Source organism: Phodopus roborovskii, unplaced genomic scaffold (genome assembly GCF_943737965.1).
Source record: "Phodopus roborovskii unplaced genomic scaffold, PHOROB, whole genome shotgun sequence".
Classification (NCBI taxonomy): domain Eukaryota; kingdom Metazoa; phylum Chordata; class Mammalia; order Rodentia; family Cricetidae; genus Phodopus; species Phodopus roborovskii.
In genome coordinates, this window is record NW_026126611.1 from 2,250,519 (window position 1) to 2,274,921 (window position 24,403).

Genomic DNA, 24,403 nt, shown 5'->3' on the forward strand with positions numbered 1-24,403 from the left:
GGGACATGGACCTCTGTCCAAGTTTTCCAACTGTTTGTGTCATCTTGGGCCTTTTTGTAAAGAGAATTGTTTGGATTAACCTGTAAATTCACAAGTAAGGTCAGGATATGTCTTGTCCATCTACCTTCCAGCCCTTAATCCTAGCCCAACAATTTAAAATCCAAATTCACTTGAGAGTCAGCCAGCCACACTGGTACACATCCGAAGCCCCAAACACCCCAGGCAACATGGCGGGAACCCATGCAGAAGAAAACAAACAAACAAACAACAACAAAAACCCATAGGCCTGGCCAGATGGCTTAGCAGTTAAGAGCTCTTCCTGAGGACCTGGGTTCAAGTCCCAGTACCTACATGATGGCTCATAGCCATCATTAACTTTAGATCAGGGGATCCAATGCCACCTTTTGGCTTCTGTGGCCACTATACACATTTGGTACAGATATGCATGCAGGCAAGACACCCACAAGAATAAAATAAAACTAAAGGAAAACATTTTTAGTTCATTCTTCTTTCACAGTAATGTGTTTTAGGGTAGAAAAAAATGTCATCTCCAATCTAACCAGCTTGATAGGTTTGACTTCATCTGCTTAGGCTAAAACATCCTCTGGACGTTATCTCCCCCCTAGTACCTTCCTACAACGGGGGTCTAGCAGCGCGCCGTGTTAATGCACACAGGCAGAGAACCATGGGGACCACCTCCTAGTCCAGGGCCTAGAGCTGGCGCTGGGCACCTCCCTCCAGGAGAGCGGCTTCTGCTCTCCCGAACCTGCCCTATTACTAGGGAAACTACTTTTTAGAAAAGTTCCTGCTCTTCTGGAGCATCCAGACGACACACACGGACAGGGAGCACTCGGGACGGACAGGGAGCACTCTGGAGACCTCCCAATCCAAACACTCCCTTCTCTAGGACAAGGCTAAGAAAACTTGTGTAGACTCGGGAGTTTAGAAAGCTACAAAGCTGGTGTGCCACTCCCCTCTCCAAGGTTAGACATGCATGCAGTCCAGCTGCCAGGAGAAGACTCCAGCAGAGCTCCTTCAAGCTGACTGGGAAGCTCCAAGCATGCTGATGTAAGCAGTCATGTGTGCTGGTATGGGCTACAGGACCTGAAGTGTTTCTTTGGTCTGTTGTTGGTATCCTACCCAGAGTGAATGGCGTTGCTTATATCTCTCATAACAGTGAGATAAATAGAACACAAGGAAAAACACCGATGTAGAGAGGGGCGGCCAGTCTAGGACTCAGGCTGCTCCGATAATCAGCCTTGTGTGGCTGCAGGGAAGCCTTTTCAGACAAGGGGAGGCGAATACAGCACCCTGAGCAGCTGAGGCTGCACAGGCTGCACGGCCTGCAGTGCTCAGCCCCAGGAGAGTGGACAGAGGGCGGCCTGGGGCGGACGAGGTGAGAGGGAGGCGGGAGTAATATGTAATACGTGCCTTGTCAATCACGGTACCACTGCTGCGGCGGGTAAGAGGGCAGGAAAGCTGCTCATCAAAGCACGCTACAAAATCAAAGTCCTGTTAGCGTCAAAACCAAACCAAACAAAACCACTGTAAAATGCAGGCCAGCATTTTAATCCACTTTAAACAAAAGAGACATTATTATATGCAGAACCTGCTCAAGTTTAACAGGTTCACAATACCTAAGCAAGGGATACTTGGAAGCAGCTTCCTGCTTGTTGAATTTCACGTTGTACAGAATTATTCAATACCTTATGTAGTGCTGACCACAAAGTAGCAGCTTGGCCTTTTTCCTCCACCTTCTCAAGAATGAGCAAAAGGTCAGTCACTGGGTTATAGAAAGTGACAGATTTCACATCTGACCATTGGAAAGCCACATCCTGCCTTGCTCGCAGGCCAGTCCACTCATAGGTAGTGCCCACCGACTATCAAATCTCGTCTGCTCTGGACTCCAGGGGTCCACGAGCTCCAGCGCTTTCACAGAGCCGTGGAGAGACGACCCAGGGCAATGCAGTTTCTAACAAGCAGACAGTGTCTTCATACAGCACTGTTTCTAAGAGCAAACAGGAAACACAGACAGCACCATGTCAGGCAGACGGAGGACAGAAACACCCAGGGGCTCCAGGCCGCACGGCCCATTTCCTGTGCCTACTTCCTCTCGGCGTTTATAGTTCACTGTCACTCAGGGTTTAAAAAGCCAGACTCCACTGTCGGAATCTTCACTCGTTTTCATTTCCTCTGCACTGGCAGCCTGATAAATGTCACTTGCTCTACTTAGCAATTCTGGAATGGAAAGTGGCATTGACAAAAACCACAGCCTCTGCTCACTTATTCAACATGGATGGACAATTTTTCTAATTTCCCTTTTTTTTTTTTATTAATAAAGGTAACTTTTAACAGTCACAGTGGAAATAAAATGTATCAAAGTTTCACAGCTCCTAAATTTGACTTAGCTGCGGGATGACTATGCATGCGTAGGACTGAGTTTCCTCCTCACACATTTAAATACTTCAGCATTACAGACGCCAACGGCCTATACCTCTGGGGCTCAACAACAACATGATCCAAATTTGCCAGAAATTCCAATATTGGCTCTATTTTTAAAGGACTACAATGCAGTTATGTACAGTATACAAAGTTTGTCAAACTGAATATACATGGTCTTAGGCCATTACTACTATTTCATTCCAATTTGGATTTAAATATAATCAACTTACAGATCTGAAATAAAAGCACTGCTTAACGGTTTCAGATGCATTTTGGTACTGAATGTTTCACGGCATCTTGAGAAATAAATTAAGACTGCAATGAAGTAATCTGTGTCTACAGCTGCTTACAGACAGCAGGAAGAAATGTGACCTTAAACCTTAACTGTTACTGACAAGTCTATGAATGAAGAGTCCTAACCACTTCTAGTTTAAAACAAGCAAAACTAATAGCACAGAGTACTTATAATATAACCTTAATGGTCTAACAAACCTTCCAAATGGAAGGAAATACAACATCAAGTTCAGACACCCAATTACCCAATTTAGCTCGTACTGACTGACACACGTCAGCATCACAGATTTATCAGATCAGGTCACCAACTTGGGGCTAACTCACCTAACGGACATTAAGTGGGTTAGCTTTCTGTGGCTAACGTAAGGTCTAAGAGATCTCAGCAGCAGCCAGAGAAACAGTGACACAAACTACGGCTGTCCTGATCCCGCTTTCTGCTGTTTTTAACACCTGTTACTTCAGGGGTTCCCTTGCTGTAATGCACAGTCTCCCTGGCGATGTACAGCTAAACCAAATTAAGAATATTAACTTCCTAGACATGGGCTCACATAGGAAGTATTTTGTTTACTAAACTGAAAAGCTAACGTTTAAAAATATCTGCAGTCTTTGAAATGCAAGGCACCAGCAGGGGCACACATTCCAGCAAGAGTGACTGACTGGGGACCACGGAGCCGACAAGTCCGTTCCTTCTCTTCTGTTGGTCAGAATACTTCCTTTTCCTGTCTATGCAACGTCTTCCAGATAATCGGCCACATCGCTGAGCTGGGAAACAGTCAGGTCTTGTGTGAGGTCATCGAGCTTCATTGTCCAAAACAAAGAGAAGAATCAGTCTACAACACAGTCAGACTCAATCTGTAAAGCACATTGCTATTTTATAACCGATTTATCTCCTGCCACCTGCTGAGATGGCCAACAGGGGCCTCTCCAGACGGGCGACACACTCCCCTAGGTCTGAGCACTTGGCTCTTCACAGCGTCTCATTTGTTATTCTTTGGAAATGTCAGAAATGAAATCATTTTAAATAAATCTCCCTCATTTTCTCCCTCCCTCTTGTTCAAACATTAATTTTGGCATACAACCATCAGGAAATCTGTAATCGGGAACCTTAAGCCATTACATTTTCTTTTTCTTTTCTTTTTTTTTTTTTTTTTTTTTTGAAAGCTGGTTTTCTTTCCCCAGTTCGTTTTGTCCCCTTTGACCTTTTTGGTTTGTTTTGTTTTTTGAGACAGGTTTCTCTGTGTAGCCCTGGCTGTCCAGGAACTCGCTCTGTAGACCAGGCTGCCCTCAAACTCACAGAGATCCGCCTGCCTCTGCCTCCCAAGTGCTGGGATTAAAGGTGTGCGCCACCACTGCCCGGCCCAAGTCACTGCATTTTTAAAAACAAAACTCAGAAAAGCCCACATCCTGAGAAGTAGGTAACACTGACACTTTGTTTCTCTCCACTAATAAATAATGAACTCATTAAGGCATTGCATTTTATTTGCAAGACAACTGAATTCTGTATTAATGCTAACTTTAGACTAGAATGAAGAGAAACTATGGATAGAAAGTGACCCTCGGCCGCCTACAGTTAGCCGAGGGGATTGTAGTTTCTTGACTGAAAGCAAGGGAAGACCACAGCAAGCAGGACTGTGCTTTGTGCTTTAATGCAGACAATGCTGCTGACTCTATGATTTTGTAGCTGTGCTCAGTCTGCTATCAATTCTAATAGCTCTAAGGCGGACTCCTTCGTATTTTACATGTGTTACAATAAAGCCAGCTGAAACAATGTCAATTTGGTTTCTTCCTTCCTATCTGGGTACTTACTCTTTCTCTTGCCTGATTGCTTTGGCTAGGATCTCCTGCACTGGGTTAAATAAAAGCACAGAAAATGCTGAATGCTGTGAAAATTTGAAAAACAGTAGTTGTTCAGAACCCTCATTTCCTCTCTCCCTTCCCCTCTCAGTTGGTGCTACCTACTGCTGGGAATCAATCCCAAGGCCTCGTGCTCGCTACAAAAGTGCTCACTGCTTACCCCTTCGTCTGTTCTGAAATCCGTGATATCACCGAGAAGCTGAGTTACCAGTGGACCTCCAATATGAATTTCATCACAAATGCTAAACAGTCCGTAGTAGTCTTTGATAAGAGCGCTCACTGCCTCTCACTGATGAGGAACAGTGGATATTTGCTTATATACTGGGACAGCAATTAGATATGATTTATCACCTATTGTCATTTAAGTATCAATATTTTCACCTTAAAAGAAACTGAGATGAAGCTGGGCATAGTAGCGGGCATGCCATTAATTCCAGCACTCGTGAGGCAGAGGCTGGTGAGTCTGAGGCCAGCCTGGTCTACAGAGTGAGTTCCACAACAGACAGAGACCCTATCTCAAAAAACAAAACAAAGCAAACACCAACAGAAAACACACAAAAGAGACCGAGAGGAGAGCCTCAGGCTTACCCAAGACACCGAGCACCACAAGGTGGACGCAGGAGATTTGGTTCAAGTTTGAGGCCTTCCTGGGCTACATGCCAAGTTCAAGGCCAGCCTGGAACTTAAACCAGGGTCCTAGCTCAAAAAATCCAAACCAGAGAACACACTAAAAAACGACACAACCCAAATTCTTCTTAGTCGTTTTAAAATACAACCTCTCTCGAGGGTTCCCTCTTCTTGTGATAATCTGAACACACCCTACACCCACCTCATCTGGCCGGCATCAGACCTGCCAGGCTGTGAACAACAGAGATGCCACAGCTCTCCTCTACTTCACGAAAGCGCCGATGTGGACCTCAAGCCTTTTGCTACCCTGCCTCCGCAGCTCTGTCCCAGCCTGACCTTGGCTAGCCTGAGATGACCAGATGCCCCACAGACGCAACCTCACTTTTAAATCCAAGTGAGACAAGTTTGATGCCGCCCTTAACCCAGGCCTGCCAGAGTACAAATACCAAATAATGACAGCTGTGAGTCACATGCCCTTCAACATTTGCTTCAGGCTTAGCACAGGGGACTGTCACCAACTTTTACCAATTTTCAAACATTTTTTTTTTTTTTTTACTAGTCATATAAGTGTACAAAGCCTCACAGAAAATCAACAAACGGACAGAGACAGCCACAGACTGTGCTAGCACCTTACTTTATCACTGGTGTTGACATCGTCTACGCCCACGGAAAGATCTTCTTCAATTTCTTCGCCAATACTCAACTCGCTTTTTTCTGAGCGATGGCTAGCATTATGCAGAGAGGGAAAATGAAGAGGAGTCTAGAGTAAACCACCAGTTTCCAGAGATTTTTAGCCCTAGTTAAATGTGGCAAGTAACACGCAACATTAAACATCAATTTCTTACATGTCATCTAGGGAAACTTACAGGGTCATCACACAGAAAACCTGCATTTCTCCACTGTCACTCATCACACGCTATTCTTAGCTCTAAAATACAGTACCATAAATTACTGTAATAAATAGACAGACATTTCTAATCAAGACACTGTCAGAATTCTGAGGTATGTAATTTAAATTTTCTAATCACATCTATAACAAAATTACCTTCATATTAGTAGGCAATTCATACAACTTACCTCCAACAAAATGTTAAGTAATGTCATGTTGAAGAAGCTGTTTTGTTTAAAGCCAAACACAGACAATGCCCACCACAAAGACAAAGGGCACAAGAAAAACCAGGATAAGCTACTGACTTGGTTCCAAAGGACAGGTCAACCCTCAATGTCATTTCTTTATCCTATTATCCCCAACTCTCCCAATACTACACGCATAATCGTCTGCACCCTCATTAGAGTTCCCACTCTAAAACACATTCGTGGTTGAACCACCTGTCTGTTCTTTCAGTCAGCATGAGCAAGAGAATCAAGGGTAGAGTAAATCCTAATGTAATTTTGCCAGACCTGTTGTACTCAGAAAGTATTTAAAAGATTTACATAGTCACCTCAAGGTTTTTCTTACCTATTAAAATCATCAATATAGTCTTCATCTTCTCCAGTTCCTGGTAATGAGTTTAAGAAAAGAAATATGTTATTACATGCTTACAGAAAAGTACTTGTTTTAAATAAGTGTGTTTCCTGCCAAAAGAATACATTGCTGAATATTACATCATGAAGACATAAGTACCAAAAGAGTATTTAAAATTTTTTGAGATTGATTTTTATATGTATGAAAATTTTGCCTGCATGTATAGTATGTATATGTATCATGTGTGTGCCCGGTGGCCAAAGAAAAGAGTCTTGGGGTCCTTGGAAGCAGAGTTACAGATGGTGGTGAACCAGCACGTGGGTGCTGTGAAATGAACCTGGGTCCTCTAGAAAAGCGACACATACTCCTGATCACCGGGCCATCTCTTCCTCAGCATTTTACTGCATAAAAGGAAGGAAATTACTATAGCTGCTCAAGTGATTCAACCACATGGTAAAAGTAAACACCCTGTCTGTGTTCCAGGTTCAGGAGGCTTTCATGGGGCAGTCACGGGCAGTGGTGGTCCCTGTGACCTAGTGAAGCCCGCTGGGGTGGAGCTCAGTGGCACAGCACTTTCTTATTAGCATATTATTAGCATATTCATGAACCCTGGCTCTACCCTCATGACCACAAAAACAGACCAATAAGACACATAACAGCAAGGTGCCAACAACTTCTCCAGTCAACCACACCTGGCTGGTGCAGTGGCAGGTAGCAAGATTCCAGGGCACTGCGTGGAACAAGCCCCCAGCAACCCAGGGAACGCCTGTTCTTCTGCAGATGGCTACAAATGGGGAAGGAAACTAGCATTGGAGATGCCCCTGAGCCAGATACTGTACTTATGTGTATGCAGACATGACACACACACACACACACACACACACACACACACACACACACACAGGGCCAACTCCAGACACATGCTAACTCCCCAACACCTGCTGGTGACACCAGGAAGACTCTCCATGTAGACCTGGAAGATGATTTCAACAACACACTAAACTGAAAGCCAGTTAGTTACCTAGCCCAAGCGATCCGATCTTCTCACTGACCAATTTCAGATCCTTCAGGACCGCTCTTCCTCTTCTACCTGCAGGCAGGAAAAAGTACTCGTGTGAAAGAATTCAGGGCAGCATTCTCTAAGCCACACCAAGCATTTATACCCCTAAGAGTAAAATTATAATCAGTAGAGGCTACACTCATGTGATGGAGAGAAGCCACATTACACTATTCTTTGTTGGAACATAACTACCAAACTAAAATCGCACACAAAACCCAGTACTGTGAATCAAGTGGGCGCACCCTAGGAAGTTCTGCTGATGCTCCCTCTGCACACCTGGTTACATACTCTGACTATGACAGGGTGATGTCCACATACGCTCTTTAAAGCCGCGGCAACGCTTTCCCAGGGGTGAGGATAGGATGAGTTGGGAAGTGCAGGGGGCTGGCTACCCTTCTGCCTTGCGAGCAGCCTCTCCTCTGTTCACATAAAAAGGTCAGACACAAGCCTGACGGCAGAGTAACTGTGATGATCACTCTACCACAGAACTTCTTCTAAACTTTACAGTTATTCTACGGGTTTATGAGGCATGACTTACAGGCTACAATGTCTGTCTTGAATTGGAGCAGCACCTAACACTCATCTTAGGTTGACAATACTCCTCTCAAAACTCTACTGGACATGCCTAACCTACTAACCACCCCAGCCCAGCAGTACGCTGTAGCGTCGCCATTTACCTTCCCCAGTGATCACGTGGCTATCTATCAGCATGCTGATAAAACACAGAGGGACATGTCACTGCAGCCAGAGTAAAACCAAGACTAAATTTGAAGTATTGTGTATTACTTCTGTATAAAATTTAAAAACAGAATAACTACGGAGAGTCTAAAGCAGTTAAAAAGTCAGCTTCCTAACACTATCTTGATAGCACAGCAGAGGAGGACACAAATGGTGGAGAATAATCGCTATCACATGTGACTGCTTAAATTTTGTTTTTCAACCTGACACAAGCCAGTCCTTTGGGAGACTAAACAATCAACGGAGGGGCTGCCTCTGCCAGACTGGCCAGTAGGGTAAGCCTGTGGACATTTTCTTGATTAAAGATTGGTGTAGCAGGGCCCAGCTCACTGTGAGCGGAGCTACACCTGCATAGGTTTCATCACAGAGCAAACGGAGTAAGCCTCGGGGAGTAAGCCAGGAAGGTGCTCTTCCACGGCCCGTTTCCGCTCCTGCCCTGCCCTCCTTTCAGGAAGAGCGGAAATAATCCCTTCCTTCCTCAATTACTTTTGATCATGATTTTATACTTATGTGGAAAAACAACAACAAAAACCTGGTGTAGTGATTTCTTGCTTATACTGTAACAAATGAAGATGTAGCAAGAGTAATAATAATAATAATAATAGAAGCCTGGAGTCAGATACAGAGGCCAGGGGCAAGGCACAGCCACCTTTACCTTGCTAACTTCCCAGCTGAAAAGAGACGGAGCCCCTCTCCCTCCCACCTCATCACTTACCACTTCCTGTCTGTCTGTACAGACCTCCAGACCTCTATGGTCTTCAGGCAAGCTTTATTTGTTAGAGTACAAACATGGTATCATTACAACCTGGGGTGCTCAAGTACTTACTCTCAGTATCTGTTAATGAAGGGGCTCCTGCCAGGGAGCTGAGACCACTCCTTAAGGGGGGTATGTCGGAGAGCGAGGCCAGACTTCCCACTTGCTTCCTAGGTTCACTTCTCCTAACAGGAAGCAATTGACAGTTACATGATAATTTCAGACCTTGCCCTTTACTCTATAAACATAAAAGAGCAATTTAAATATGCACATAAGGTTGGACATGGGCTCTTACAGACTGAAAATCATACAGCATTCCTACAGGGCCGACGTGTACGGTTACAGAATCGTAAACAAGGTTGCAGGTAAAGCGCCAGCTCCCCTAAATTCACAGCTGTTTGCTATCTCTCTCTCTCAGCCAAGCGAGCGAGCGGACCTTCAACACCTGCACTGTCTAGGATCGCCTTCAGAAGGCTCCTCCATCTCCCAGAAACACAAGACACAGTACAAGAATCAACAAGTAAGCATTACCTCTCAAATGCACAACTGTTCAGGAAGCTGCAGAAGCCCTCCAACCTGTTAGGGCTGTTTCGTCACAACTTCGTGCATTCCTAACTTCCCAGGCACTGCCATCATCGGGGTCTACTCTGACCACCCCCTCCATTCTGCTGACAACTCTTCCCTGGAGTCTACCACAGGACAGCACTCCAGGAATACTGTTGCCTTATTCTACCCCCCCCCCAGGTGTTCCCCGATACTAGCAAGCATCCACACACGCACAGACTGAACCCCTGAAGCAGCTTCTATCACATGGTGAGCACCTGACAGACAGACTCATCTGGTGAAAATGGCTCATACCCGGTGCCTTCAATAATCCTGGCATTATTTTATAACACACTAGGTTTTACTGACACAAAACTAGACTTACGTATTCAATAACTATGTAGTTGTTAGCAGATCATTAGTTTTAAATATAAAATGAAAGCATTTTAGAAATTTTGTTTTTACATCACAAGTCAGATGATCCAAAGCTGTCTACTCACCAACCGTAAGTTTTTTCTGGCTTAGGAATGGGGTCATCAAAGAAAGAATCCCCGTCTGCATCATCTTCCTCTGCACAAAGGGCACCTTTGTCTTTTGCATCCAAAGTGCTGCTGCTCAAGAAGGATGCAACTCTCGTCTCATGGGCCAGGGAGTGCAGGCTGCTCTTGCTCTTTGGCTCTGACAAGGAGACACTGGTCTCGCTCTGACTGGTCTCGCTGTTGGTCTTCTAAGAAAGAGGAAGGGAGAGGTCTCCGTGGTAATAAAACTTCTAAGATATTTTATAACAGTCGTCAACATAGGTGTGTGTGTGTGTTGTATGTATGTATGTGTGCGCGTGCACCCTGTGCCTGGCCTTCCACAGCAAGAACTACAGTGCAGCCTCCTATGCTTTCCTAGGCTCCCTGACACGGGCAACTTTCAAACGGTAAAGTGTTAACAAGACTATGTCATAAAAATAAACTAAATTGCACTATTCATCAGAAGGGAGAGTGGTTTTCTACCCAACATCAATGAAAGCCTCAAGGTAAAGCCACGGCCTTTGAATGCTCACATTTCCAACAAGCAGAGCTGGCTATGACAATTACCTTAGTTCAGGCTTGCTGGGCTATTTAGTAACCCCACACTTCATGTAATGTCCACAAGCAGACACACAAACCCTTTAGCTATCTTAAACCAACACTAAAAATCCCTACTGAGAAGCTTGTTTCTGCCCACTGACACACAGCATGAACATCAGAGTGTGTGGTTTACCCTGACCACCACAGCACAGTTTTAGTCTGTATCTGGCCTTTGTTTTTGAGACAGCCCTGTAATAGCCCTGGCTGTCCTGGAACTCAATCTGTAGACCAGGCCGGTCTCAAATTCAAGAGCTTCACCTGCCTCTGCCTCCCGAGTGCTAGGATTAAAGGTGTGGGCCACCTGGTTTTAACTGTTTTAGGAACAAAAATGATGGCAGTAGTAAGAGCAGTGACTAACAATTACGGAGACTACGCAAATGCTCACGCAATCTTCAGGCCATGCATGCATGCAGGGTGTGTTATCTGTATGGATTCATGTGGCACAGGTAGCGTTGAGGTGGCTGACTAGCTGAGGGTGGCCTTGAACCCCCATCTCCTTGCTCTTGCCTCCCAATGACTGCAACTATAGGAGAGTGTGATGTCATGCCTGAAGTCAGGAACCCGGAAAGTGCCGGTCCTGGGCCAGTCCTGTGTGATCTTAGGGAATGTGTTCTGACATGAATTTCATCAAGAATTCAATGAGGCCAGTGTGCACATTAAGTTACAAACAGGCTGGGGCAAAGCTCACCAGCAGCGAGGCGAGAAGCGGAGTCAGTGGAGTAGACCCACACACACACGGCACAACGCTGGGGCTGTCCCGTGTGCCCACACGCACAGAGCACAGCACGCCTTACTCAGGTGCACACTTACGGTTTTAGACCCGAGGCCTTGGTTAATTTCCAGAGGCAAGGCATATCGTTCTAGGGGCTTGGATGGAACTATGCAGTCTATGGGCTATTAACAGTGATAGACTAATGGTCATAAAGAGATGTCTGGAAAAGCAAATTATTCATGCTAATCTTTTAAACAACGTAGGAAACTTCCAAGAAGGTTCTTTAAAAAATCCCCTCACAACTTTCTTCAAGTTCTGGCACTGTGAAATACAGAAGTACAGTGTGTTTATATGTACCTAAATTAGATTCACATCCGTTTCAATTTCTGCTGTGAGCAGTGCTCAAGTTCAATTCCTAAAGCACACCGGAGTGAGTCCACGCAGACACAAATGATGGCAGAGCCTGTGTGGGGCGGGCAGAGAGACTGGCAGTCATAAGGCAAAGGCCACCCCCAGGCTTGCTCCAACCAACTGCAGCCGAGAGGGACGCTTTCCTTCTGCTCTGCCTTCAGACTGCACAAACTTTGGTACAAGCGCTGAGGAAAGTCACAGCTGTTGGTGACACGACTCCTAGCTCTCTCATAGCTGCCTATAGTACGACACTTAGCTTTGTCATTTTAGAAGAGTGAAGGGACTTACTGAATTGCACTGCATCAGCCATTCCCTTCGATGGAGCTCAGGATTATCAAACTGTATGGTAAATTATGATAATAAGTTTTTCCAGTAAAACAATCACAGTTTTAATCATTTAAAAAATAATAGAAAATGAGCATCAAAGAAAGGTTTCACAATGGAAAATACTCTTTGTCTAATAGGCAAAAATTGAATTATTGCTACAAAGTCTTTAAGAACCCAAGGAAGGGCTTAGGTATGGCTCAAAGTTAGGACTTGCTGGCACAAAGGCCTCAACTCTCAGTACTAAGGGGAAAAAAAGGACAATATAATTTGTGTTTCCAAAATGAAAGCTTACTATGCACTGTTCACAAGAGTTTTACAAATGTTTCAAGCCTTTTCCTGCAGCATTTCTTTTCCCTGCCCAGGCCTCTATCACCCTCTGCCTCCTCCTCCTCTACTCTGCCAAAGGCAGCTTTTGATTCATGACTTACTTATGAAGCTTACTCTTAGTACTTCTAATATTTACTAACAAAGTATTGAAAAAATTTTATTAAAACGGGCACTATACTTACAAAGTTTAATTTGCCCCCCACAACCAATCTGTAACCTCCAGGGTTCCTCCCCACCCACGGCCCTCGGGAGCCATCACGGGACAGAACAGCTGGCCCCTGCACAGGTGTGTCCACCTTGTTCCTTCAGCTCTAGCAGCTCAGACTCGTATGAGGGCCAGTACCAAACTTCAGGTCCAGAGGCTCAAGAGGTAGGGACCAGAGGGCTGGGTAAGTGCCGGTTTCCAACCGTCCAATAAAGAGTAAACAACACTCATACAGAACACCCTGAGGTGACAGCCACAGACACAAAGAAACCTATCCTGAAAGGCACACACAGCGTGATTGTGACCAATGCCCAACATGAACATGAAATTCAATTTATTCAAGAATTCTGAAAAGGAATAATGACTTGAAATGTGACGTTAAGAACTAAAAGTAAAAATGCCTCAATACACACTGGGCTGGAGACTAATGAAGGGCGACGTCTCATGTAGGCGTTGGTGGTACGATGCAAAGCACTCACTCTAGAACCGAAGGTCCTTCAGCAGGAAAGTGACTGCACCGAACGAACCCAAGGCCTTAAAGGTCCCCCCACCCCACCCCACCCCACCCCCGCCCCAGCCCAGCCAGAAAGGAAACAAAGCCACCCTGGTTTGCTTTTCCCATCAAATGGTACAGATCCGAAGAGCAGAGCTTCGGTGAAGTCTGCTGTGAGTCTGAGAGAGGGTCGCACTACATAGAAGAGGCTGACCTAGAACTCACCACACAGCCCAGACTGGCTCCCAACTATCAATACCCCTGCCTCTGCTTTCAAGAGTGGGAAACAGGCACACACTACACCTAGCTGTCCCAGTCCCTGACTTCATCATATTGTAAGGAACATTTTTGTTAATTCTTACGAGAATTTCACACGATGTATTTTGAACACAGTCACCCCCTCCTCCCTTCCCATCAACGGAGTCCCTCCTCCCCAACCGTCTGCATCAAAGTCCAGTGTGTTGTCCAACTCCTCTCAGGAGTAGGGGTTCCGCAGGTTCATTTCTCAGACAACTGAGTTATTATTTGGTGAAACAAAACGGTAACACAAAGATATAATCACAGGCGCTGCTTGGTGCTAAGGCTCACGCTTTACAGCCAGTGAGATGTCTCAGCAGGTAAGCATCCGCCCAAGCCTGGTACCCAGAGCTCCATCCCCAGGACCCACCATGATGGAAGAAAAGCTCACTCTTACGTTGTTCTCTGACTTAACATGTACTTTGGTACACGTTCAACTATATGAACACACACTATATAGTTAGATGCAAAAAAAAAAAAAAAAATCTAATTCACTAAAGAACTCCTCCTCATTTAATCTCTGTATTCTGAATCTATCCATTCTATGTATTATTTCTTTATAACAAAAGCAGAGCCCTTTCACTGATAACCTTGCACACATCGGTTACATTTACACATGCACGCACACAAGCACACACTTATTTAAAATATGCTGTTTGGTTTCTTGAGGCAGGCCTCAGTATAACAGCCCTGGCCACCGTCATCTGCTTCTGTCTCTGGAGTGCTGAGGTTACAGAAGTCTGTGGCCACACCGAGACTACATAAGGACAACTCACAAGTGTACTCCCAGAATTAATGAGCAGGTGCCCACAGGCTGTTTCAGAGCTCCAGAGCTCAACGGAAAGCACCACCTTGAGCTTCCTTGTTTTTGCTCCAGACCTCCGAATCATACACGCATACTGTGCATGCTTCCTATCTATTGATGCCATGGATGAGGCTCCTGCAGTCGTAAAAAAAACTCACCTGCCACAGCAATGGCTCCCACTGGCATACTGGTGGGCATAACCCAACCACTACATGCAACTAGGAGTCTCGATTATGCTGCTAACAACGCTCTGGAAACTGAAAACTTGCTGCATGCAGGGGGCAAAGCAAAAGAGGCAGAGGAAGGGAGAGGGAAGGGCCGAGCCAGCTAAGGATGGAAAGACACAATGCTGAGAAATAAGACAGGAGAGAAGGGACAAAGAGTTGCCACATGACCGAGGAGACATCTGGACTCTAGAGCACAGTAGCGACACACAAGGAGCTAGACTTACAGTCTCCGTTACGAGGAAGGGCCCATCAGATCCTCGAGTCCCCTCAAGTCAGCGAGCTCTTGAAGGCTAAAGTCTGGCCCCACCACAGCCTCGTCACATTACACAGAGTGAGACTGTGTCAGTGTGCGCTGGTGTTACATACTAATTTACTCCAAATGTTTTAAGTTAAAGACCTAAGAACTAGTAAGGTTATAAAAACTCAATACTATGAAACATGCATCTAACTTAAAAATTCTAAAAAAAAAAAAAAAAAAACCAGTTCAATGAATCTTAATAACACAAACCACAGGTTAATATCTTTATATAGTCTCTAGGTGTCCCATCTTTCCAGTTAGACTGTGAGTTCAAACAAAGCATCTTCACTATGCAAATGTTCCAAAAGTTTGCACTGGACAATGGAACACCTTTTCACTGAACAATGGATGAAGAACAGTGATTACAAAGAGAGTTTGCCTTTGAAATCCCTATAACTAAAAAGCCAGTTAAAAGAGAAAAATCTAAGCTAAAAAAGCCTTTACTTTTGAAGTTTTTAACTTAGGAAAATGTCTAGACATCAGACTCCACACTGGACTGATGGACCTCTGAGAATTGATTTTTCTTTCTTTTTTAATCCCACAATTCTTTGCACTTACTTCCTTTTCTCATTACTGACGACTGAACCTGGGGCTTAGTCCATGCCAGTCCAGTGTACACCTGTGCGTCCTGTGTACATCTGTGCGTCCAGTGTGTACATCTGTGCATCCAGTGTACATCTGTGCATCCAGTGTACATCTGTGCGTCCAGTGTACATCTGTGCGTCCAGTGTACATCTGTGCGTCCAGTGTGTACATCTGTGTGTCCAGTGTGTACATCTGTGCGTCCAGTGTGTACATCTGTGCGTCCAGTGTACATCTGTGTGTCCAGTGTACATCTGTGCGTCCAGTGTACATCTGTGCGTCCAGTGTACATCTGTGCGTCCAGTGTACATCTGTGTGTCCAGTGTACATCTGTACGTCCAGTGTACATCTGTACGTCCAGTGTACATCTGTGCGTCCAGTGTACATCTGTACGTCCAGTGTGTACATCTGTGCGTCCAGTGTACATCTGTGCGTCCAGTGTACATCTGTGCGTCCAGTGTACATCTGTACGTCCAGTGTGTACATCTGTGCGTCCAGTGTACATCTGTGTGTCCAGTGTACATCTGTGCGTCCAGTGTATACCAGATAACTAGATCTCCAGCCTATTTATTGACTTTTTAGTTTTAGACATGATCACACTAAATTGCCTGGGCCAGTCTTGAACTGCAGCCCTTCATCACCCTCTCAAGCGGCTCAGATGGCAGGCCTGTGCCGCTATGCCTAGCTCTCATGGTCTGCTAACAGACGACAGTAATGTTTAAAGGAAGCTTGGAACCCAGGCCGGCAGGGGCCCGTGAGTGTGAAGGCCGCCTCAGCACAGGCTGCTTCTCTCTTCTGCTCTGTTACCTTGTCACCGGACTTCTGCCTGCTTGTCTTCTTCTTACCTTGTCCTTTATACCTTGGTATCTGAGCATGAGAATAAAATGACATTTTACCATAAAATATAAATCTTTAAAAATAAACTAACTCACTACCAGACTAGTAAAGACTCCTATTAGGCAGTCTGTCAATGCAAAAACTAACGCTTGGCTGCTTTTGAAGGCACGTTCCCAACAGGCTCCCGGTCAGCTACAGCAGGGCTCTCCCCATCAGCCTCATCCTCGTATGCAGCGTTCCGGCTGCCGCTCTAGCTCCGTGCCGCACTGGCATGGAGAGAATCCCAAGCAGCTTGCCCAGGGCCCGCCTAGCCTGACTCGACCTTCCTCAAGGCCACACAAGACTGGCTTTTAAAGGCCAAGTCTAAGCCTTGGCTACAACTTCCCAGGGTCCCTCACAGTCTCACTCTCTGGGCTCACAAGGCGGGTGAGGACTAATGGGGGTCAGGGTGGGGTAGGGTTAAGTGACAAGGACGTATTTCAAGGGTTGCTCCGAAAAGAAATGAAAGGTGGCAGCCACCCAACCCAGGAGAGACACAGGCCCCTCCCCACACTAGCCTTTGAGACTGTCCTTAAAACACTCAGAACAGTATCATCACAACACTAAAGTACAGCACCTACTAACAGATTTTACTGTGTTTTTTTTCTTGAGGGTAAACTATACAGGGAATGTCAGTACCACTCCTAAAAATAATTTATGAGCAAGTGCATTTCCAAGCAGCTCAATGCCTCAAGTACTGAGAGATGTCTGGAATGTTGTTTTTTTCTAATACCTGACATTGTCATGGAAAATGCTTCTTCCACAGGCTCTTTCTCATCATGTAAAGGAATTTATAAAAGTTACTCATGACTTGTTGTCACCAGGGTTACAACTTTCCATAAGCATCAAGAGAAAGAAAACATCTTTAAATACTCCTTATCTGGAAAGGCCTGGCCATCTCAGGGGGAGCCACACTAGCAGAGTAGCCCTGTTGGCTAGAAATACGAAGTTTCTTTGGCTTTCAAAGCTTAAAAAGGAACAAATTGTCAAGATCAAGCAACACAGGTAACACAGCAGTGTCCCTATGGAAGAGCCACAGAGTACAATGCTGACCTGTGATGAACTGCAGTGCTGGCCTAGCCGCCTCCTAAGAACCCCCCCAGTATGCTGAAAGCCCAACCCTAAGGTAATGAGAGCTGAGGGGCCCCTGGGGAGTCATTAAGTCAAGAGTGGAGCACTGTGCATGGGCTACAGGGTTACTGAGTTCTTCTCCTCCCAGCCATAAGGGTGGGTACAAGGTCCCAGCAGCTGACAATACACCGGACACCAAACCTGCCAGTGCCTCAATCTGAGAGATCAGCGTCTCCTGCTGTAAGCCACACCGTCTGTGGTAGTTCGCGACAGTGGCTTGGGAGGGCTAAGACGGGACCCAACCCATTATTTCACAGGACAACTAGAACCAATCAAGATATACTCTAGCCAGCCATGGGAGACCATCACTGTTTATTAAATCTCCTATTATTAAATATTAACTCCATGTTTTTCTTCTTCATGTACTATTCCTGAAATCAGGTATTATCTTTAGTACCATGCGCGCGCACACACACACATACATACCATAGTACACTTTCCTAAAAATCTTGTCAAAAATAGTTCATTAATATTAAATACCGCCATGCTTCCAAATCTGGTCATCTAAAAGTCTACAAACTCAACTACAACCTTTTATATTCTGGGACCTCATGCTCTCAAGCTCAGAGTTTATGCAAAGTAAGGAAAGCCTTCTTAATGCAATACAAAAATATTCTAAGTATCAATGTCCTCAGATACAAAATTCAAAATATTACCAATGACACACAAGAAGCAACTTAAAAAAAAAAAAAAAAAAAACAAAAGCAAAAACACCTACTTAATGAAAAGAGGGAAATTACCTTTAGGAACTTTAAAATGATTTGTCACAAAAGGAAATTTACAGGTACCAGGTAAGAGCAGAGCCCCACGTGTCTGCTACAGTGCCCGATTCACTGTCCGCGCAGACTCACCTTACTTGGGGTGGAGTTGGCGCTTGTTTTCCCTTCAGGTGACTTTGATGGAGGATGTCCATCAGACAGGTCCAGTGCACCCTAAAAATCAGTTTAAACTGAAACTAAAGCGTCATCACGCCAATGAACGTCAGTATTTTAGCATTTAGGATCACCATGCCGACAGACACTCTTCACAAATACCTTCACTAGCTAGATTGCCCTCTAGTTTGAATACACATGCGCCACCCAGATTCCAGTCACCTGCAGACTACTCCCTTAGCCACCTTCTACGGGCCACCCGGTCTTGACGAGCACCAATGACTCTCACAGCGTTTGTTTCCGTTCACACTTTCCTGCTGCCTCATTTATAAAGGAGGCCGCCGTGGAGAGCTGAAGTGGCAAGGTCAACAGCTGGTCCGGCTCCCAAACATAACATTCTGAGGACGGACCAATGGCCAAGGCAGGTACACAGGACTATCTGCATATCTTCGTTGTAATTAAAATAGTTACATACCATCTCAGTCCTTCCCATTTTTATACAAGCCTCAGTTATTATGCACGCACCCTGTCCAGTTACTAAAATCAGATACAAAGGGCAGCACTGGACACTTACTTCTGCACTGGCAGGCCCTTTCTCTTTCTGTTGACAGCGCCGAATCACTTCTAACAGTAGGGGGCCACCTACAGTGCCTTCTGCTTCAATGATACCCAAATCTCGGGCTAAGTTCTCCCGTCCTTCAAGACCCTGAAACTAGAAAGGAAAGAAGATTTAGGCGTAGAAAAATATAGCAGAAGAAATCAGGTGGGAAAGGGAGCATTTTAGGAACTTAAAGACGTCTCTAAAGTCAAAAGGCTAACTGTGTATCTGCATCAAGTCTGGCCGTTTTATACACAACATCTACGTGTAAGGCCTCCCCTGACAGCTGCAGGGTAATATCATATCTTAGTAGGATCAACTCTACAGAAGCGTTCCTTTCTTAGCAGCTTCACGTTAAACAGCATAAATGCAAACTCATTTTTCTTACTGTGCTAGTTTCAGGATGGAAAACAGCCAAGGTGAAGTCAAGGCTAAAAAACTGAAGAAATTCTGCGACGAGACTAGCCACTAAACGACCTGTAAAGACCAAGAAAAAGATCTGTCAACAAAGCCAGAATAATTCTCAGTTTTCTTTGTGGCCTGAAGCATTCTATGGGAAGTTTCTAAGTTCTTTAAAATTACGTATTCCTTCTCTGAATAATTCAATTAAGTATAAAAATCCCAGTCTTCCCATCCCCCCTCCCCCCCTCCCCGCCCGCCATTTAGGATCAACAATCTGCAACTGTAGGATTTCATAAATGGACTTCAATGTTTCACTTTCCATACTAAGCCAGACATGGTGGTATACTCCTGTGTAAAGTCATCCTCGTGCAAGAAGGTCACTGAGGGTTAGAGGCCAGCACAAGCCACAGAGGTAGACGATTTTTCTCCCAAATATCGGTAGAATTTTAAAACTCAGAGGCAGATACAATAAATAAACACAAGAATAACATCTTACCATCTTTTGTATTTAAAAATTTTTTCAAGCTCTCATTGACCAAAGGAGTTTTGTTCTGTTAAAAATAAAAAGACATATTTTACATGTCATGTGTTTACTCTAAAATAACTAAAAAGCACACATTAATGTTCTCTTTGCCCCATTGCCAAAGTTTATTATTAGCAAATGAGCAAATAAAAAGTGCAAAGGACACTGTCCAGAGTGGAGAGCAGACCAAGCTGAGTGTCAACAGCCATGTTTCCTTATTTTGGCAAAGATATAAAGAACATATACGTTGCCATTCATAAACATCATGGTTTTGTGAAATCCATTTTATAACTGTTTACTTAGAATAGCCCTTGCTTTGTGCTACTTAATAACTTTTCAAGGTAATGAAGCCAAACTGTACAGGAAGATACTTATTCTCAACTTTTTGAACCATTTTTTTACACTTCTGGGGACTGGACTCAAGGCCTTGCACATGACAGGTAAGAGCTCTTACACTCGCCTACACCACCTATTTCTTCAACATTTTATAACTTATCTGCTTTTGAAACTGTTTATGAATATCTATGTGGTATTACTTTAACTCTATATTTCAAGTATATGCAATTTGAAATTTATCATCTCAGATACGTTTGCAACGTATACACTGTAATTCCAAATTAATCAGTAGTATATGACATGATTTTGTGTGGTCATAGGCCAACTTATTCTTTTGGATTACAGATCTGAACAAGTACTGTAAAACTCACTTCTTGCAAATGGAGCCTGTGGTAACTGTTCAGAGTGAGGCTAATGTAGGCAACAAAGGACGGGCTTTCCCGGGCAGACTCGCATCTTGGTGATGGAAATACAAAAAGGCAGGAGGGATACTTTGGAAAACAGTTTGGAGGACGTTTGTTTGTTTTTAGGTTCCCACACCCGTAGCATATAAACTTAGCATTCTACTGTCAAGCATTTTCTCCAGATAAATTCCAGACCCCAGCAATGATCTGGACATGCTCATCACAGCAGCCTTTTCTACAAGTGAAAAACAGGACAACCCGAAGATAGCATCGGAGTATACAGGACTACACAAATGATCAATGCCCACCCATCGACTAATGGGATGGCCCACAATTCCTCATGTCAGGATTAAATGGAGGAATGACAAACACTACCACATTATGCTGAATAAAAGACCCCAGACTTAAAGAAGTCCATAAGTCGTTCATTCTACATGTTCCCATCAGTGTGGCTCTGATGATGTTGAGGAAAGCAGCTTACAAAGAGATAAGGAAAAGTTAAAGGATAGTAGCTATTGTCTCTTTCTGGCTGTGCAGTTCACATCCTGTAAATGTTAATCAAATCTGACATTTTAAAGTGTGAGTTTACAGAAACAACCGTATCTTGTTAAAATGAAACAGAAGTACATGGCCTAGAGAGTTCATGACAACCAAAGAAAATGGAATGGAATGGAATGGACAGCATCAGGTTTGCATTACAGATGGGCAGCCCGGGACAATGGAGGCCTGAGGGGAAGGGTGAGGGCGCGACAGAGCGTGAAGAGTTGGAAGCCCACTCTGGAAAAGCCCGAGTGAGACAGGCACTCGAGCCCCCTCCCTCGAGGGGCGTCAGTGTGCAGGACAGTCTGACATACATACAGGTCTGGAGCTCAGGAGGGGAGGGAGGTGTGTACTGAAGATGTGAGGGTGGCGAAGTTCCAAGTGGTGCCAAGTTTCCATGGTTACCACCGGGGAGCTGCCACAGCGTAAGTACCAACAGATGCCCCAGTGACCAAATACAGGGAGAACTGAAGTACACTCAGCTGCAGGAGCCTACGACCACAACAAGGGTGAGTCCCGGGGTGGAGCATTGCTACATTCACACACACTTCCAATGGAGCGAGGCGCAGCTGGTCACACACACACACACACACACACACACACACACACACACACATTCTTTCAAAACTCGGTGGTCAAGAGAGTAGGGAAAAGAAAACTATTTAAAGAGCAATTACACAGCTTCATGCTCAAAAGAGCCAGGAGAAAAGTCAGAGACACAGTCACTAACTGAGGAGATGACAATACGTGGGAGATACCACCAGGCAAATCATATTTGGCTACACAGAGCCTCCTCTCCTAAAACAGGACAGATGGGGTTCAGATCCACACGGACACAGGTAAGCTTTCCCTGCACTGACAGGATACAGAGTTAGGACCTAGCAACTTCTACTCTACCTGTGAGGGGGGAGACGGGCCACCTGAACAGAGCGAAGGTAAAGTGAAGGCAGCCAGGAGGGCACCTTCACCCAGCCGGGGTTAGTGCCACCACTCCGCATCTGCAGGGGGTCAGGGAGTTAAGTGACTTCTCTTTGGCAATGCGTATACAGACAGGAACAGTAGGAGGAGACAGTCTGCTGGCTCAGAAGCTGGTCGCGATATAACTAGACAGCAAAGACATGTGGGCCTCTGAGGGGTGGACAGTGGGATCTAGACCAGCCTGGAGCCCATAGAAAGGATGATGCAGATAGAGACAAGGAAGGAAGAGGCCGGACAGTCACAGAGTAGTAGACACGCATGCAGGTCCACGGGGGCGGGAAGAACGGCAACCATTTAAACGCACGGGTTTTCCTGATATTTTTTGCTTGTTTGAGACGATTTTAAAGTCATCGAATGGCCAGAGTTTTAACCGACCAGCCAGAATTTGGGGACAGGTTGCATTGTTCCACCCCCCCCCCCCTTACCAACAAGACGTCCACAGAGTGCATGTACTGGTGTAGCTTGCTCAGAGCAAACCCTGCAGGTCGTCACTCACTGAGCAAGTCCCGGGAGGGAGGGAGATCCAGCTACCAGTGCGGTCTGCCGGAACCAAGCGTGGCACATAAGGCCACCCTGACATGCAAACGACGGTGTAGAGAGGATGGGCAGCAGTTAAAAACAAAACAAATCAAAAAGCGCAGTCCTTAGCGCCGGAATGACCTCCAGCTAGCCTGGGCCAGCACCCTCTCCTCTGCACACTTTGCACTGAACGGCTTTCTGACCTAATGGAAGTGGGGCGTTTGGAGGCGAGGTCCCGTCCAGGTCTGGGGCGGGGCGATCGCTTACCTCTACCTTTTCTTGTTCTTCCAGTGCTAAGAACACGGCCGCTCGGAGTTCAGCCTGCAAAAGGAACACACGCGCGCGGGAGACACGACCCCGAGTCAGTCGCGCAAACCTGCAGCGTCCCGCCCGCCCGCCGTCTACGCGACAGGGACGGGCGCGAGGGTGATCGCCCGCCCGCCCGCCCGCCCGCCCCGCATCGGCGCCCGCCCGCCCCGCATCGGCGCCCGCCCGCCCGCCGCACCTTGATGCGGTTGAGGACGCCGCTGTTCTCCAGCGTCTGCACCAGCAGGTCCCGCAGCTCCGTGTCCTCCTCGGCCACCACCGCGGCCGCCGTCGTCGCCGCCGCCGTCGTCGCCATCTTGATTCTCCAAGACAACCACCCCAAGCCGCGCTAACGGCCAGCGGCGGCCGCGGAAGCCGCAGGGCGCGCGAGCGCGCAGTCGCAGCCCCGCCCCTCGACGCCGTCGCGGGAGGAGGGGCAGGCACGGGGGGCGGGGCCTCAGGGGTTCATGGTGACGTAGGGGGCGGGGCCTCGGGTTTCATGACGCGGCGGTGGGCGGGTCCTCCGGGTGGGCGGGGAAGTGGGCGGGGCCGGGTTTTGGCGACGCCCCCTGTGGTCCCTGAATTGATTTAGCAGCGCCATTCAACTCAATTGCCCTTGGTTTTCCCGGTCCCGGCGAGAGCAAAGAGACCCCGGAGGCTCTGGTGAGGGCTCTGGGTGGCAGGGGCGAGGCGAGCAGGGCGTGCTGTCGCTGTGCGTCGTGGAAAGCTTTTCGGTTGATGGAGCCGAGAGGTTAGTTTTTAAAAACCGGCGGGTAAGGAGGACAGTTAGAGGCTGGAAGGCGCACACCTAACACGAAGAGCATCATGAGTCAGAGGGGGAAGACATGAAGCGGCTCTGCCCAGCTCCAGCGGGGCGAGCGTGGCTCTGCCTTGCGGAAAAACCGTCAGCTTAGATTCCTGAAGCTGCTAGCCGCCAAGGTGGCCACTTCCTCCTCCCGAGGCTGATATGGATCCTTCCACAAAGAGTACTTCCATGAAAGAAAGAAATGGGCAAACTAAGAGGGGTCCTTGGAGTGTGCAAACTTCAAGCTAGGGGAGGATGGAGGAGAGTGCGCTCCAGGCAAGGAGGAAACCTGTCTGTGCTTAGCTTGGCCCACGTGCAGTGAAAGCAACATTGGCGTGGTTGGTAGAAGGAAGGTGGGCTCAGGGAGGAGCTGGTCCAGTGCAGATAACGACGTGTTAGTTTGGAGAATAAAGCGCTTTGAGGCCTCAGCTGATACCTAGATTTGGATGTTCAGGAGGGTGTGAGATGCATTTAATCGGCACTTTTAAATTGAATGCCTACTTAGTTCTAGGCCCTAAATTAAGTGGCTTGGAG

At 46.2% G+C, this 24,403-nt stretch overlaps 1 protein-coding gene across 3 annotated transcripts; it reads right to left on the reverse strand.

Annotated features, from left to right (window-relative positions):
• Window positions 1-1,553: 1,553 nt before the first annotated feature.
• Cep43 (centrosomal protein 43) lies at window positions 1,554-23,441 on the reverse strand. 3 transcript variants are annotated; one of them, XM_051206140.1, is made up of 14 exons: window positions 23,264-23,441; window positions 23,026-23,079; window positions 19,955-20,009; window positions 19,445-19,533; window positions 19,033-19,170; window positions 18,438-18,518; window positions 16,387-16,446; window positions 12,307-12,357; window positions 10,278-10,504; window positions 9,307-9,419; window positions 7,704-7,772; window positions 6,677-6,716; window positions 5,852-5,942; window positions 1,554-3,534 (listed from the first exon to the last, which is right to left on the reverse strand). In XM_051206140.1, the coding sequence occupies exons 1-14, from the start codon at window positions 23,378-23,380 to the stop codon at window positions 3,460-3,462; spliced, it is 1,260 nt and encodes a 419-aa protein (XP_051062097.1). In that variant the 5' UTR covers window positions 23,381-23,441; the 3' UTR covers window positions 1,554-3,459. The 3 variants fall into 3 exon arrangements, with proteins under 3 accessions (XP_051062097.1, XP_051062098.1, XP_051062099.1); XM_051206141.1 differs by lacking the exon at window positions 12,307-12,357; XM_051206142.1 differs by lacking the exons at window positions 12,307-12,357; window positions 16,387-16,446.
• Window positions 23,442-24,403: the final 962 nt, after the last annotated feature.